A 16,184-nucleotide genomic window follows, 5' to 3' on the forward strand; every position below is an offset into this window, starting at 1 on the left:
GCTGTAGAACTCGAACCTTAAAGTTACGCAGAAAATACGATCATCAGAAAACTTTCAAGTTATACAGTGACACTCAAGCAGTGTTATATCCAGTTACTGCGGAATATAAAATTTCTGCAAGAGAGGAAGAAAGAGGATCTCCGGGTCTGTCTAGACAGGGGAAGAATAAAACAGTATAGACAGTAGATGTAAAGTGCTTTGGAAGACAAAAAATATTTATTGGATACAAATAGCTTCTTGGCACTAGAAAGATAATAATACTCAGCAACTAAAGGCTGGAGAAAGGATAATATGCACCCTTCTTTGGGCATCATACTACACGTATATTCATCTTTTGCCCATTTTTTTGTTCTTTAGCAGGATTTGGCTACACAGTAGCGAGAGTTAGAATGCAAGTACAAAATGAGAGAATACCAGAGTATTACAAGGGCACCAGAGTGTCACAGACAAGGGCATTATCAACACGTTCTTGGAGGGCACATACTTAGCTTTACACTTCGTTGGAACGGTCAGCTCACAGCTATTCAAATAATTTAATGTTTTATGGGTTACAGAAATATTATATACTTTAACTTTTATAAAAATTATAGAAACAAGTCTATCAAATTAGGTACACAGTTTACTAATGGTGCACAGAATGTGCAAGAATACAAATGAAAACAAAACCCTGAATGTACAGATTATACCTGACAGTTGCACACAGATATGACAGTACAATATAATCAACTTACAGGGTTTTCATTCACAGTAAGAAATGATTGCTTTGACCTGTGATAACACTAGAACGGTTTTAAAGGCTCAGAGTACATTCAAAATCTAAGTTGTTCTCTACTTTTCCCAATGTAATTTAATTTTTAAGAAATTTTAAAAATTCAAGGTGTCTATTTCATTTCAAATGTAGACATTTCAAGACTGACTGCTATTCCAATTTGCTAGAGGGCAGCTGGCGGCTGTTGGTAACCTCACCTCACTCAATGAGACTGTGCAGCCTGATGCCATTTGTATTGGGAATATTTTGGGAACTCCTTCTGAAAGGACACCAATGCAATACAAATGTATATAAATGTTTCACGAATATGGAATCTGAAAGATTGTTCAATGAATGCTCTTTACATTTCAATACCATGACAGAAAAAATATTATAGCTATATTTTTGAGTGTGAGACTTATTAATTTTGGTTTGTTAGCCTGTTATCATGACTAAAAACACGTTGATATCAAGTACCGATAATGGCAAAACAAAAATAATCTTTGTAGTGCCTTCAAAGGAGCATGTTTACCTGCTTTTTCAGTCTCTCACATTTGCTCACCTGTGAAAATCTGCAAGTTACTATTCAACAAGATTTAAATTGATCTTGAATATCCACAAAATAGCAATTTTTTGTATCTTCAAAAATAGACAGACTGTATCAATTATGTTCTGATAAATTTGATTATTTTAAATATCCCATGAAATTGGGCACTGTAAAGATAAGTGAAAGGCATGCAAGGGCAGATGAGGTGGTCAAAGTACAAAACACAAATGTTTCCTTTTTCCTACATCTTCTCTTAGTTACTGTTTAAGCACTGCAGGCCCGTTGCAGAGTAGCAACACTGCTTATGTCTCCAGTATCCTCCACTTCGTTCTCATTCATGTTTGGGACTTGAAGTCTTCTCTGTCACCTAGGGACCAAAGGACTGCCTAGGATACTAAGAAAGACTGAAGACAAAAAAGTTGATTCAATTTCTGAAAGGCAGAAGCAAATCTTACAGATATTAATGACCTAAGCTGAGGAGATAGCTGGCCACAGCCTGCTTCAATATCTAATCACTGAATAAAATACAGCAGCTGCAGCAGAAGATGCTCAGGTGTAGAGGTACAGAAGCCACAAAAGGAAGCAAAACTAAGAGACAGCAACAGTAAGACAAATTACATATAAACCTTTAATGAATTAACCTTACAAAAGACAATTGCTTCAAAACATTTGACACGTTTGTACAAAACTATTCCAGCATTATTAGTTCTCTCTTCAGAAAGAATGCCAGCAAGCCACCCAACGTGTCCCTGGCTATGAGATGCAACTGGTGATCACATCCAACTCATGTGTGGATCGAGTAAACCTATTTACAAATACTGTATGCTTTAATACCAGATTAGTGGATGCTATTGGGGAGCGACTGTATTTTCCAGAAAACACCATGCATCAGGAAATAGTATGCACCCCTAGCTTTATTGCCTTTTTTCCCCATATTTGTCACCAACATCTCGTTTTAGTCCTTTCAGGATGAGTTACCTCCTTATCCTATTCCTTCTTTTCTTGTCCTGGAATAACTGTGCAAGTTGCAGTACAATCTTCCAGTCCTATAGTGTACATCACAACTGTCCTTGAACATAGGAATATCAAGGTGCAAAATGATGGCTCATGGGACTATTCTGCAGCCATATTAAAATAAGTGCCACATATCAGAAAATAGCACGCATGTTAAGGGCCAAAATGTAGTTAAAAAGTGCGTGATACTTTCCTGAAAATATGGTATCAATGACATGTACAAGCATTCTTCAAGATGCCACATTCCCTTGTGAAAGGGATCTTGTCATTTCTGTATGTACAAAGTATGTCTTCAGTTCTCCTTTTCCTTTTACATTTATGATTCCTCTGCAAGTGCTCATGTACCCCAGTGTTTGCAGGACATTGTTTGTCTCTTCTGTAACCTGCATCAAGACAAAACCAACACTGAAAAAAGAGTGAAGCAGAATCACCTTGCAGAATATAAAGAAAATATCTGTCCTGACTAACAGGACTAGTCAGTCTAACTGACTGTGAACCAAAACTGAAGCAGTACTGCCATTTCAGGTGCAAGTACACCAGGGCAGAGGTTATTCATCAACAGCATCAGCTTTCTCAGACTAGCTGTGTTTCTTTGTGATGCAAACAAGTATTTGTAGATATCACTGCTCTGAGATCCCTCCTATTTTCAGGCTTGGCCAACACCTAGTAGGTAGCTCTACTTTTGCACTGTTTACTTCTGAATGGTCTCAATCACAGAGTCTGAGTGGTGTCGGTCACATACCTGGTGGGATACCAAAGTGCTGCAAGGCATACCAGGAAGAAAATTAAAATGTGATCCCTGAATATGAAATCCCTGGAAGATTAGTAAATGAAGGTCTTTTCTATACAGGTCTGTCATAATCTATTCAGATAGTAAACCATAAAGGTTATTAATCTGCACGTTTCAACAAAATAACATTTCATCACTGCTTTATGGATTTAACTTGATATATGTAGTTATGGACATTTTTCCTTCAGAAATAATTAACATCAAGAATACCCTTCACAAATAATGTAGCTAATATTTTACCAGTTTAGAAATTCAGAGAATACAAATGTGATTTTGCCCAACGCCCCTCTTAAATTGGTGCTACGTTTCTAGGAAATGCATAATTTCCTCCATTGTATTCCTCTGTAGGGTGAATATAAAGTTTTGATTCTCTTCCCATTTTTCTTCCATGAACTTTAATTCTTTATGTTCCTGACTGAGATCCATTTCTTCTGAAAGGTCATTTTTACGGTAGGCATCTTCAGCCCCCAAAATACAAACCCCTTTGGTGTACGAACATATGATGATTTTTAAGCATTGTTAAGATAAATACCGGCACCAAAACAAGACTACCTGTATTTTGTCTAAGACACCAGTGCTGTCCATCCTGCTGGCCACATTTACTGTATTACCCCAGATATCATATTGTGGTTTCTGAGCTCCAATTACTCCAGCTATTACAGGTCCATGGTTAATACCTGAAAAACATAAAAACTTTATGTTATAAAAGAATATTTACCAGATGATGACAAGTAGCACACTTGGCAACTTATCAAGTCAATGGACACCACAGTATTTGGTCCATGTTGATCAGTGGGTACAGCAACCGATAGCCTGTTCACAAATGTTTTATCAACCCCTTATGGCAAGAGAATGTTATAGAAATGTCAAAAGTTAATCTAACTTTAGTTTTACAACTCCTTTCTATCCTGAATAATTTTGATATTTTCAACCTTTACTACATGGCATGAGAAATATTCTGCAGGAAGAGCAGCTTCCTCTGGGAAAACAGATATACTGAAATTTCTTATTTCTACTTTCAGTGAAAAGGACTTCTCTCTGAAATAATCAATAGTCAAATCAAATGCATTTTACAGTACTCTTTGCTTCATAAATGTAGAATAAATTACTGTGCATAAATTGCAAGGATTTGAATCCTTGTTCCGAAGGCTGGATTGCTTATATTATTTCCAATATTGTAGTATGTGTATTCCTTAAGCATAGAGTACAAATAACAATTTGCTAGTTCTGAAATGCAGATGCTAAGAGAGAAGAATGACACAGTATAGTTCCCATTCCATCCTGGGCACATTTTCTCTTGTGGTCAATTTGCATCCTGTGTTAAGAGATGCAAAGGAACTGACTTGTATGCTTCTAGTAGGGAAGCAAAGCAGGAGGCAATATCAAAAGCACTGTCACTAACTAGCATCAAATGCACTATAATTAAAATTACACTTACCAACAAGCAGGAAATATTCAGTGAGAAATGCACCCTGCTGTGATGAACAGTCTGGATTTCTAAAATTATCCCCTAATCAAAAGATCACAACTGACTTCTACTTATTCCTTGACAGAAACCAGCAATAGAGATATATCTATGCAGTGAAATTAAAGTACAATTGTAGCATGGAGGCACCTTAGAGCAGCTCATCTAATACAGATCACATGCAGTGTAGTACCATGAGTAACAACCAGGCTGTAAAAACTCTGAAAAAGGTTCTGTACCAATTAAATTGAGAAAAATGGAAAAGTATGTAATCTCTAAAGGCACTTGGGATTAAACATAAAGAGGGACTTGCTTTGCAATAGTGCATTAATTCCAGGTCATAGGTATTTTTTCCTGCCTTCGGATATTGAAGAGATGTGTGTGGTATACACTATGCTATGGTTCAGAAATTAGGATGGTGCAGTGTGACTTTCCCACAATGCAATGAGCAGGAAGTGACTTCTTTTCCCTTTTTTCTGACCCATCTCCGCTCATGGTCTGAGTGATACCCTCAGGGGCTGAAGAACCAGGTTCAGATCCCTCCTCCTTCATGAAAAGTTCTGCTAGTACCTCCTAGGAATGTGATTTGGCAATGAAATCATTGTGGCATGTGTTGCCCTAAGTGACTCTTGCTAGTGCATAGCTCCCTTGTGTGACACATAAACACGTGTTGAGGCAAAGGCTGGAACAGAAAGTGAATTCTTTAACAAAATAAGACGCAGCCTGTCTTTTTCTCTCATACTAAATGAGGTTAAATTATTTCATGAAAATGAGAACGCTGTTCAGCAAGCACAATTCAGCAGGACTGACAGAGGGTAAGTATCTCACTCCAAAGCATCCAACAGCTTGCGCTCAAGGAATTCTCCAGGAAACTGATCTCCATGCTTGAGCAGTCTTAGACAAAAGCAGGAACAAAACTGTTCGCCTACAACATTGAGAAACGTCCTATCAGCCTATGTGGAAAACAATATGTCAGACTCTATTCCAATTTGAAAAGAAGTAGCACTTCTGCAAAAGTTTCCATGAAAGTATACTAACAGAAGGGAACAAATGCCTGAAATATCACCTAGGTGCTCTTTTGCCTGAGAACATCAGGCTATGTACCTCCCAAGGCACAACTAGCATTTTTTGGCATTTACAGCAAATTAAGGTTGAAAACCAACATGTCAAGTGAGCTGCAAACATTTTAGGGTTGAATGCTGGCTGAGAAAAGCTTTTACAAATGGCAGTTTGGGTTTAAGTCCTTAAAGTGGGGATTACATCAGAGGAAGATGCATTTCTGTGGTTGCAGTTGCTATGGATATCAGGTGCTTTCATAACCATAAGTGGTGGTGGGATGTTGGCATGAAGAACTCAGTGATGTCTATAGTGTGTTAAGGTGGCAAAAGTGCCAGTCTGGGACCTGTGTACCTTTGAAGATTTAATCTTTGCTGCTGCTTTTTGGTTTTTTTGTTACCCTCCATTTGGAACATGTTATTTCTTTAGTTTTCTCAGAGATTGTTTTAGACTCATTTAGCAAAAATAAATAAATTAATAAATTAATTAATCCAACCAATGAAACAAAACCCTGAGCAACAGCCCTGTCATAAGATTCTTAAGATTTGGCAAACAAGATTTATTCCTTTTTTTTTTTTTTTTTTTTTTTTTTTTTCTTTTATCCTTTTTATTATATGGTGGCTAGAACTTGGAAAACAGACAGTTTGTGTGCAGTCCAGAAAACACGATGCAGAACAACCACAAAAGACTGCTCAAAAACCATCAGGCACTTTACGCTCTCTTTAACTCATCTTAATTCATTCTGCACACACAAAAAATGATTTTCAGGCAAACTCTGTTAGTGCTTAATGCTACAAAAGCAGCTTTTGACATAGTGTAATCTTTACTTTTTTTTTTTTCTCCTGTTCTTTATTTCATGAAGCAAATGAGTATAACTTCTACAGAGCATCCAGCAAATGTTTTTAAATCACAAGTAGGTATGTTTTTCCCCTAGAAGGTTCACCTCTTAATCCCTACTTGATAAGAGTCAGCATTGATATAATCAGTTTGCAGTTTCAGTATGTATATTGACATAACACTTTGTTAGCAAGTATGTAGCATTATATATGGCACAAAGAGAACTCTTATTCTGTACAAAAATATACTATCTCTACACATTTTTTATAAACTCATCAAGTTCTGGAACACAACGAGGATGGGGCATACTTCAGATGTGCTTTCTCATTTTTTAACTATGGCAATGAATATGAAACAAAAAGGAAGGTCAGAAAGTAGCAAGCAGAACCAGTGGGTGGCACTGTAAAATAAATGTAAGACCAAGCAAGAAGAAAAGCAAGCAGCACAGCAATAAAAACAAGGAAGGAGAACAACTGTTGGATACTTCAGTCATGTTTATAAGATTTGTGGGTATCCAGCATTTATTTAATGCTTTCATTTCACACTTTCCAAGTTACATATTGCATTGTAAAACTGCTATGTACTGCGATCAGGAAATAAGCATCTTGGAGCATATGGTTTTTGATCAGATCTGAATTCATTTATTTCATCATCCTTCCCATGACTTACTGCAACTGTGTATTTATTTATTTATTTTTAATGCTGTGGAGCACAAAGGGAAGCAATAAGAAGCTGAAATATAAGTGATAGAATAAATATCCTAATGAATATCAACAGCTGGACATCTTTGCTCTTATTTGTCAATAAACACAGAATAACAAATAAGTGAAATATCCTCCTGTGTTAAACAGCAGGAAGGAAGCATTACTGTATGCTTGCTTGAATTTAGTACGTCTAAAGTATTTCAAACTCCAGCCTCATTTGTGCCTTTTAGGTGCTGTCCTCCAAAGTCATTCACATAGTTTTGCAAAGCCCTGCCTAGTATCTCCTTTGGTACTGAAAAGCTTTAAAAATGTATATAGTCAACAACATCTGGAATAATTATTACAGTTACCATAGAACCACTTGGACCCACGGGGCTGTATTTTCCAAGCATTCTTTATTTAGTGATGCTGCTTCTTCTGAGTTCCTGCCTTGAAACACATCTTGCCACAGCAGCAGCTGTGCTCACTGGCAAAGCCATCGACACTGCCTTTAAGCAGGGTAAAGGTGATGCCATCTACTTTCCTGGCCCTGTTGGTTAGTTCTAGTAATGCTTTAATCTGCTTGAACATCACACTACATTCTCCCCCTCTTCCATATTCTCAAAAATACATACCTACTCGTAACTTGAAGTCATTAAAAGAATGCTTGTTTATGACATCCAGTTTCGCCACTAAGGCAAATGCAAACTCCACCATGGTTCCTATGTGCATATACTGTCGTTCAGGTTCCTGAATTGCCAAACAAACAGAATAAAATCATTTTTATGTAGCTTTAGTTCCTGTGAGAACACATCCAAAATACCCTGAACACAAAAGCACTTAAACTCTCAGGGATATCCTAACACCAGGGTGGCTGCAGCAGAAAACTAATGTATAAGATGATGTCCTCTCCAGCAGCACTTCAATCAAACAATGGCCAATAGACCATGTTGCGCTTTACTTATATGATAAGGCAGTATAGAGTTGATACATTCAAAACATACTCAATATAAAATTTTGACTGTCAAGCAACTGATTAGCCACTATCTGTTCTACCAGCACTCACTGCCTATGCATGCCAAGGATTTGTACATTAATTTTCTCTGAGTGTCTGCTTCTGCTTTATGTCTCTTAATAATAAGTGGTGCTTGTGGTCAGCCCCACAGGGACTCCTCCCTCTCACTGCTGCACTTTTCAGCACCCTTGCTAATGCTTACATTCCAGTGAGATTCAGTTTTAATAGTTTCTCAGCTGATCTCATCTGGCAGATGGATAAGGAGGCATATCTGGGAACTGTAATAGACCTGAAAATGAACAAAATGCAGGAGGAACAGAGGGGAAAGACAACCCATTCCCTGTTCAATAATTTGCTATTCCAGGGTGCACATTAGTTTCTAAGGCTATAGACTTAATGTTTTATCATATACTAACAGTGTAGCCTGATTCTAAGCACTGGTTTGAGTCCTCTTAGGCTAAGGAGAGAAGTGATTTTCAAGCTCCTACAGCCCTGGATAGGATTTTGGCAAGAGAATGATTTCTTAAGAGTTAGACTTACTGATCTCTATAAGAAATGACTGAATCTTCCTTGAAATAAAGTTTCAGAGCTGATGGACAGATGACAACTTTGTAAGATGATTCATAGAGTACATATATCAGTCTTGGTGGGACAGCAGCTCTTGCCACAGCTGTTGTTTAGATGAATTAAGCCTTTCTGTTTCCTTTGGAGATCACTCCTAGCTAAGACAGATGGTATCATACCTAGCTGATACATTGAGACCCTGTCTTTAGGCACTTAGTCTTCCCTGAGTTCTTGTATTGAAACGGGGGCTGTGCTCAGCAATATGCCTAGCAGTCATTGTCACACTAGGTACGGCAGTATCTGTGGATCTGCAGCATCTGGACTGAAGAGACCTAAGATTTGATGGATTTCAAAATGTGTACTAAATCACCAAAGGAACACTAAGACTTGGATCTCCTGATTTATAATTTGCAGAAATAACTCAAACAATACAATTTCTTGCAGCACACACACTAAATTTACTAGTGGTTAAGAACTCCTCTATGTGTTCTCCAATCTATGGTCTTACATTTGCTTCATTTTCTTCACCTCCCTGTACAGAATGTCAGGGCTAATTTGAAATTATTCTTTTTTTGTCCTCAGGATTACTAAGGTCTAGTTCAGGTGTTAATTGCTTCTCTTTAGAAGGAACATGAGTTTGTCAGGCGACGTTAATCCTTATCAGGGAACATACTGATTCATTATTGCTGTCTCTGTTGCTCACCAGTGATCTGATGAAGGCTTTTGTTTCAAAGTTATGAATTGCTTCTCTGAACTTCATTTCTACTGACTGCACACAGTTCTCAATCCTACTACATTAAATAAATCAGAAACAAAGGAATCTGCTTTAAGCATTGAGCCTGAAGGTTCTTTAAGTGTATGGTTAATAAGGCTACCCTGCACTCTCAACTTTCAAAGGAAAATAGTGATCCCAACACTCTCCTTTGGACTCTAAGTTCAGTTACTTCTGCTGCAGCATGTAGCAATAAAATGCAGAATTATATTTAGAGTAGAAGGCCAAATTTAGACATAACAAATAAGAGGCAGCATTTTAGAACTGCAATGTGAAAAAAAATAATTCAGAAACTTCTAAATAAAAGCGTACACTTGATCAGTAAGAAATAAAATTGAGGCCAGAGTGTTATATGTAGGCTGCTGTTTAATGAACAGAATTTTAGGCTTTACTTGAGCATGATTTTTATTGAGCATGAACTTTTTTCTGTACCTGATACTGTTCTTGGTTGGGCGTAGCACTCAATCCTGTTGCTGCCATGTATGTGCTTCCAATGGTCTTTATCTTTTCAACTCCACTGAACTTTGGCTTAGACAATAACTGGAAAACGAGAACAGTTATTCATTATTGGGATCAACAGCATTCTTAGTCTAAGTGCTTGTTTCTCTAACAGAATTCAAGAGATCAGTACTTTAATTCACAAATATATACAGGATGGCCTTAAGGATGGACAAAAAAATGGATACAGGAATAGTTCCCAGAAAAAGGGAAATCATGTCTCCTAAAATACCCTTTTATCATAAAGGGACTAGATTTTCATTAGTGAGACTGAACTTCATCTTACTGTCCATTTAGCTCTTAAAAATCAGTAGACTTTACACTCATTTGATAGTGGAACCAAATCACTTGGCGAGCCAATGGTTAAGCCGCAAGCAGCTTTCTGAAAGTAAGCATCTCTTCTAGTTGAGATGGTAAGAATTCTAATTCATAACCCAGGTTGTTTTGAACATTCCAAAGTTATCAAAATGGGTTTGCTGCTAAAACTCCCTCCACAGCTGCAGAACTGCAAATCCAGTCTGTGTTCTCTGAATCATGACACACTCTTAACACCTTCTTTGGGTATCTTTATCACCAGCAACTTGAAGACAAATACTGTTCTCAGTGAGACCTTTAGATATGACTTTTCACAGTCTGTAGTTATACACTCTGCACTTGCCTGTAGCTTGGAGAGTGGAATGTTATAACCTATACATTCCTAGGAGTGATTCACATACCAACTGATCAACATGTTGTATAATCAAAACAATGCAGGTTATAGAATCATGGAAATGACCTGCAAGTATTATCAAATCCAAATCCTGGCTCCATAAAGGACCACCCAAAAATCAGATATATGACTGAGAGCATCATCAAGACGCTTCTTGAACTCCTGCAGCTTGGGGCTGTGACCACTGCCCTGGGGAGCCTGTTCTGGTCCCCAACTACCACCCTCTTCGTGAAGAACTTTTTCCTAATCTCAAGCCTGACCCTCCGTTGATACAGCTCTGTGCTGTTCCCTCAGGCTCTGTCACTGTCACCAGAGAGCAGAGCTCAACGCTGCCCATCCACTCCCCTCGTGAGGAGCAGCAGCTCCCATGAGGCCTCCTCTCAGCCTCTGCTGCTCTGGGCTGAATCAAGTGGCCTTAGTCATCCTCCATACATCTTGCTCTCAGACTCTTCAGCACCTTCACATCCTGCTTTGGATGCTCTCCGAAGATGTAAAAGTTTAGGGCACAAACTTAGGTACTTTACCTTTGGCATTAGTATTTGGGAACAGTTAATATACAGCATGTAATGTGCCTTGTGAACTGCAGATAAAGGGCAGAATTTCCCCATCATGTATATGCATTGGATTCTCACTATAGAGACTGAAAAGCAACAGAATATGATGTCAGATCAATAGTTCATTTATTCCACATAAATCTCTTTTTCCTTTAATATTCTTTGGAAACAATTTCTACATGACCAGACATACAAAAGTTCTTTTCTGACAGCTCTTCCACTCTCCTTTTCAAGTATGTTTGCTTACTGTTGCATACCCTGAGTTATTACGATTGAAACCATATGTTGATTGTTGTTAGAAGTACATACATCATCGAAGTCAGCAATGATCTCATTTAGCAGCCTGAGACATTCCAAGCCTTCCTTATTTACATCAGATTCTGTATAAAATTCCTTGAAATCCGGAATAGAGGCAAACATGACACAGACACAGTCATATGACTGATGATATAGATCCTGTCCAAAAGAAAATAAAAAAAAGAGAAAAGAAACTTGTTATACCCAGCTCTAAAGAAGGTTCTATGATAATAGGCAGTGACCCAGTTCTGAAAAGGAAGACGGCGCCATGCATGGAAACTTTTAAAACAGTGTTCTAGTATTTTTTGCATTTAGAGGCATTTACTGATCTTTAAGCACCATACAGACTTGTTAAACATAGTCAACATAGCTGAAAATTTTTTGGTGTTGTACAGTTACTCCTTTTTTCCGCCTGAACATTTGCTCAGTAAGTATAAAATGTTCACTGATTTATTAGATAGGGATAACTTTTGAGATTTGTAGTGAATTTGGTTTGGCTTGCATGGTTGAGACTATATTTTGCAAAACAGTCTCTAATTTTTTATTAGCTGTATCATTATAATAACTAGAAAGAACTAAAAAATTGAAGCAAAATCTCAACAGTAGAGCACTACAAAAGCATAATATGACACAACCCTGACAGATCCTAATCTAAAATGACAAGATGCCTAATAGGACAAAATAATTGTCCTTTCTTTTCCATAACAAGGGGCTTAACGAGATAAATCAGTCACTTGAACTTAAACTTACTTATGTGTCACATTCTCCATAGCATTCTGTGAGCACTGAAATGAGAGCACCTCTGCTCCACAGGAAACCTCTGATGATAAAAACAAATCCCCTTATCCCTTCCCTCAGTTTCCTTTCCAATGTCCTCTATCATTAGAATCTCTCTGCTTTCAGGACAAATTTATGTCCTGAAAAAAGAAAAGAAGGACTATTTATTAAACTAATAAAAAAAGTATGGAAATCCATACACAAAGGTAACCACAATAATAAGGAATAATAATAATAATATAATAGTATAATATATAATATTAATAATAATATAATAATAATAGTATAATGCCAAATTCCGTTAAAGGTATTTGAGTAGAGCATGGATTTCAATATTCTTGTGAATAAGATGAATATTCTATAATTTCAAGAAGGATCAGATATTTTTTCCCTCTTTACTTGTCCAAAGTTTGTTTTTTCAATTTTGCTTGCAGTATATTTCTTTCCTTTTTTAAAGAATGTGGTGAATCTACATGAGTGTGCACAGACACGGTGAATCAAAGTTGGTGATGTTAACTGAAAAATAGCAGAACTGGTCATGGTAAATGGTAAAGCTTGTTGACTGTCTCAGCCCAGAACAGGTGTGAGACAGACAGACAGGAACACGAGCAGTTGGAGAAGCTAGATTGTTCACTCTAAGACTTTTCTTCCCTTTTATTTCATAAGGATTATATAATCACAATGTCCTTGAAACTCCTCAAGCATCCTGCCCATTGAAAAGAACCAGTACACTGGCAATACTTCTCTGTCATCTATTTGTTCCATTCCCATAAACATTGGATTAATTTGTGTATTTCCTCCTTCAGTGTTCAAGTCTATATATAAAAAAAATATATCAATTTAATTCATACAATAATACAGGGGAAAGGAGAGTCCGCTGGCTAGATGATATCAACTGAATTTGAGTAATACACCTAGATAAAGCATGTCATTTGAGAGCACAATCATCTTACGTCTGTGTCTATGTCATCTTATGTATAATGGCTAGTGACATTCTAGGACAAGTGTATCTGGAAAGTCATTTTACTGCCAGACAGGCACAGTCTTTTCAGACAGTGCTTCTCTCTCTTGGATATAAGGAAAAAATGGAGGTCACTTTTCCTAATGCAAGGACTCAAGAGGGGTGCCTGAAACTATACAGGATGACTCTGACTCTAAGCATTTCAGAGGGACCTGAGCATCTCTATGCTCTCTTTACACATTAACGCAGGTCCAGACTCTGTAACACTGAAGTGATGTGTACCAGCTGCTCTCTTGAGTGTCTTTGCACTCAAACTAGCTCAAAATTAGTGAAGTGGAACATCAGAAAAAATTTATAGACCTGCTCCTCAAATACTTAGCCTTTGCATTCTGGTTCACATCTACCTACTTCAAATTTACCTCAGGCATGTCTACACTAAAGCTACAGTAGTGTTTGCTTCTAAATAAATTCAAAACTTAAAATCTGGTATGCTGAGTGCTCATCTTAGGTTAATTTAGCAGAATAGGCACAGAAGTTACATGATGTTGTTCATCTCATTTTTCCTTCCATTTCCTCAGGTCACCTTCCCAGTATCTTGATTTCAGTGCTGGATGAAGGAATCTAGGCTACACATATTTTTTTAAAAACTGGGAAGAAATTGCACCAAAAATACAGGGCTTGGCAACGGAAGGAGAAATTCACAGTGTTATACAGAAGACCAGAGGGAGATATGAGAACACTCACAAAAGAATGCAGATAATTAACATTCAAAATGTGGGTATTACATATACTTTTGAAACTTGACCTAACAAAATAAATATTCCTATCATCTTTACAAATGTAATAAATTAAATCCATCCAAATTAACAGTAATGCTGCCACTAACATTAATACACAATGCTATTATCCTAGCAATTCTGTAAATTAATAGTAAAGGTTTGTTTTATTTTATCAAATTAACATTAGATAGCAGTTTTCTGTTTTGTTTACTTTCTTGAATCCCACTGATTTTGCATCCTAAGAAAGTAAAATCTGAAGGAATTGCTCATAGATACAGGCTACAAAGTTTGTGAAAAGTTTGTCACAGAGGCCATCTTATTTGAAACAGTACACAGAAGTGAATGCCATGACTTACCTGAGAATATAAATTCAACTCATAATAACTCATGCCTGTTACGTCCTAGAAGTGAACCCTTAGAGGGAAAGGAAACCATCTACATAGAGATATGATCAAGAAAAACATACTACTAAATAATATCGTAGAATCATGGAATCATTAAGATTGAAAAAGACCTCTGAGATCATCTAGTTCAACTGACAACCAATGTGCTCACTAAGTTACATCCCTCAGTGCCACATCTGCACATTTCTTGAACACTTCCAGAGATGGTGACTCCACCACCTCCCTGCGCAGCCTGTGCCACTGCCTCACCATTTTTTCTGAGAAGAAATTGCTCCTAATATCCAACCTGAACCTCCCTGGTGCAACTTAAGGCCATTCCCTCTAGTCCTATCGCTAGTTACGTGGGAGAAGAGGCTGACCCCCACCTCATTACAACCTCTTTTCAAGGAGTTGTAGAGAGGGATAAGGTCTCCCCGAACCTCCTCATCTCCAGACTAAACAAACCCCAGCTCCCGCAGCCACTCCTTATAAGATTTGTGCTCCAGACCCCTCACCAGCTTTGCTATCCTTCTCTGGATATGTATATGAAACACAAGTGATACAAAACTGATTCTTCTTACCACTCCATAATTCAGGAACCAGAAGACAAATAAGAAATTTACAGGTTGAATAAGGAAAAAAAAATATGTGTATATATATGTATGTATAGCTTGTTGCTATTTACCAACATGAAAGACAGGAGCTTGGGGGATTAAAAAGTTTAGTATTTATGGGAATACTAGAAAAATATCTAACTATGAAGTGTTTAGTAGGTTTTTGCAGAAGGAAAATATGCCCTAACATTTACAAAATGCAAAAGCAGAATGGGTGAATAATATATTAATGTGCAGCTGCTTCTAGAACTTCTGCTGAAGATTAGTGCCTGGGCCAGGCAGGTTACTGAATCACTGATGCATGGCAATGCCTGCCTTCTTTGCCAGTGAAGAACGTAAACGCAGAGCCCAGATGGCATTAGCGATTAGGAAGTGCCTTTGCTGTCTTCCCAGAAAGCAGGTGTAGCCCAGAAAAAATCATGGCAACTTGCACGATGCACAATCACAAGGAAAATGATACGAGTAACCAAAAAACAGGAACATAGATGGGAACAGAAATGCTGCTGTGACACAGAAAGGGTCAGTGTGTTGTACACTGTTGGCTGGCAGCAAGGGACAAACAGCTTGTAAACAAGGACTGCATGCCCTAGTGTTACAAAGAGAAATCCTCCTTTCCTCTAAAGAGTTATCACTCTTTCCTCCACCTCAAAAACAAGTACACAGAATTGTATATGAACACTAATCATGTTGAAGCACAGCAACAGCATCCCATTTCTCTTCCTTCTTCTTTAACAGTAAGGCAACATCCATCCCTACTAATGCTTTGTAGCGTAGTACCAGAATAGAAACAACAAATGGCACTGTTTAGAACCATGAGTGGTAATTGCAGCTGTCATAATAAATGTCAGGCAATTTTAAGCAGACATTCCCCGCTAGTTTATTGCAATCATTCATAATAATAAAGGCTATGGTAATCAGGTGTCTTAATTTTCCTTTGAGCATTTCGCATGAAAGAGTACTCTCCAAAATGTTTAATCAGAAAATTAAATGCAATATAATTCCAGGACGGAATTGCATTCTTTCAGCACAAATAAAATCACCCTCTCTTCTACCATTAATTCTTTCTTTTTTTTTCTTTTCTGAATTCTTCCTGGTAAGCTTTCTATACTGTCCCATCTTCT

At 37.5% G+C, this 16,184-nt stretch overlaps 1 protein-coding gene across 2 annotated transcripts in view; it reads right to left on the reverse strand.

Annotated features, from left to right (window-relative positions):
- Positions 1–224: 224 nt before the first annotated feature.
- The window catches only part of ADCY2 (adenylate cyclase 2), a 204,887-nt gene continuing 188,927 nt past the window's right edge, over positions 225–16,184 (reverse strand). Inside the window, exons 21-25 of one of the 2 annotated variants that reach the window (XM_042869933.1) lie at positions 11,562–11,708; positions 9,924–10,031; positions 7,776–7,890; positions 3,652–3,776; positions 225–2,692 (exon numbers count right to left, since the gene is read on the reverse strand). In XM_042869933.1, coding sequence (XP_042725867.1) covers positions 2,540–2,692; positions 3,652–3,776; positions 7,776–7,890; positions 9,924–10,031; positions 11,562–11,708 — 648 coding nt within the window. In that variant the 3' untranslated portion in view covers positions 225–2,539. Of the gene's footprint in view, positions 2,715–3,651; positions 3,777–7,775; positions 7,891–9,923; positions 10,032–11,561; positions 11,709–16,184 lie in introns of both variants that reach the window. The other variant, XM_042869932.1, reaches the window with a different exon arrangement.

This window comes from Lagopus leucura, unplaced genomic scaffold (genome assembly GCF_019238085.1).
Source record: "Lagopus leucura isolate 7727_CA_CO unplaced genomic scaffold, USGS_WTPT01 Super-Scaffold_100002, whole genome shotgun sequence".
Lineage (NCBI taxonomy): Eukaryota > Metazoa > Chordata > Aves > Galliformes > Phasianidae > Lagopus > Lagopus leucura.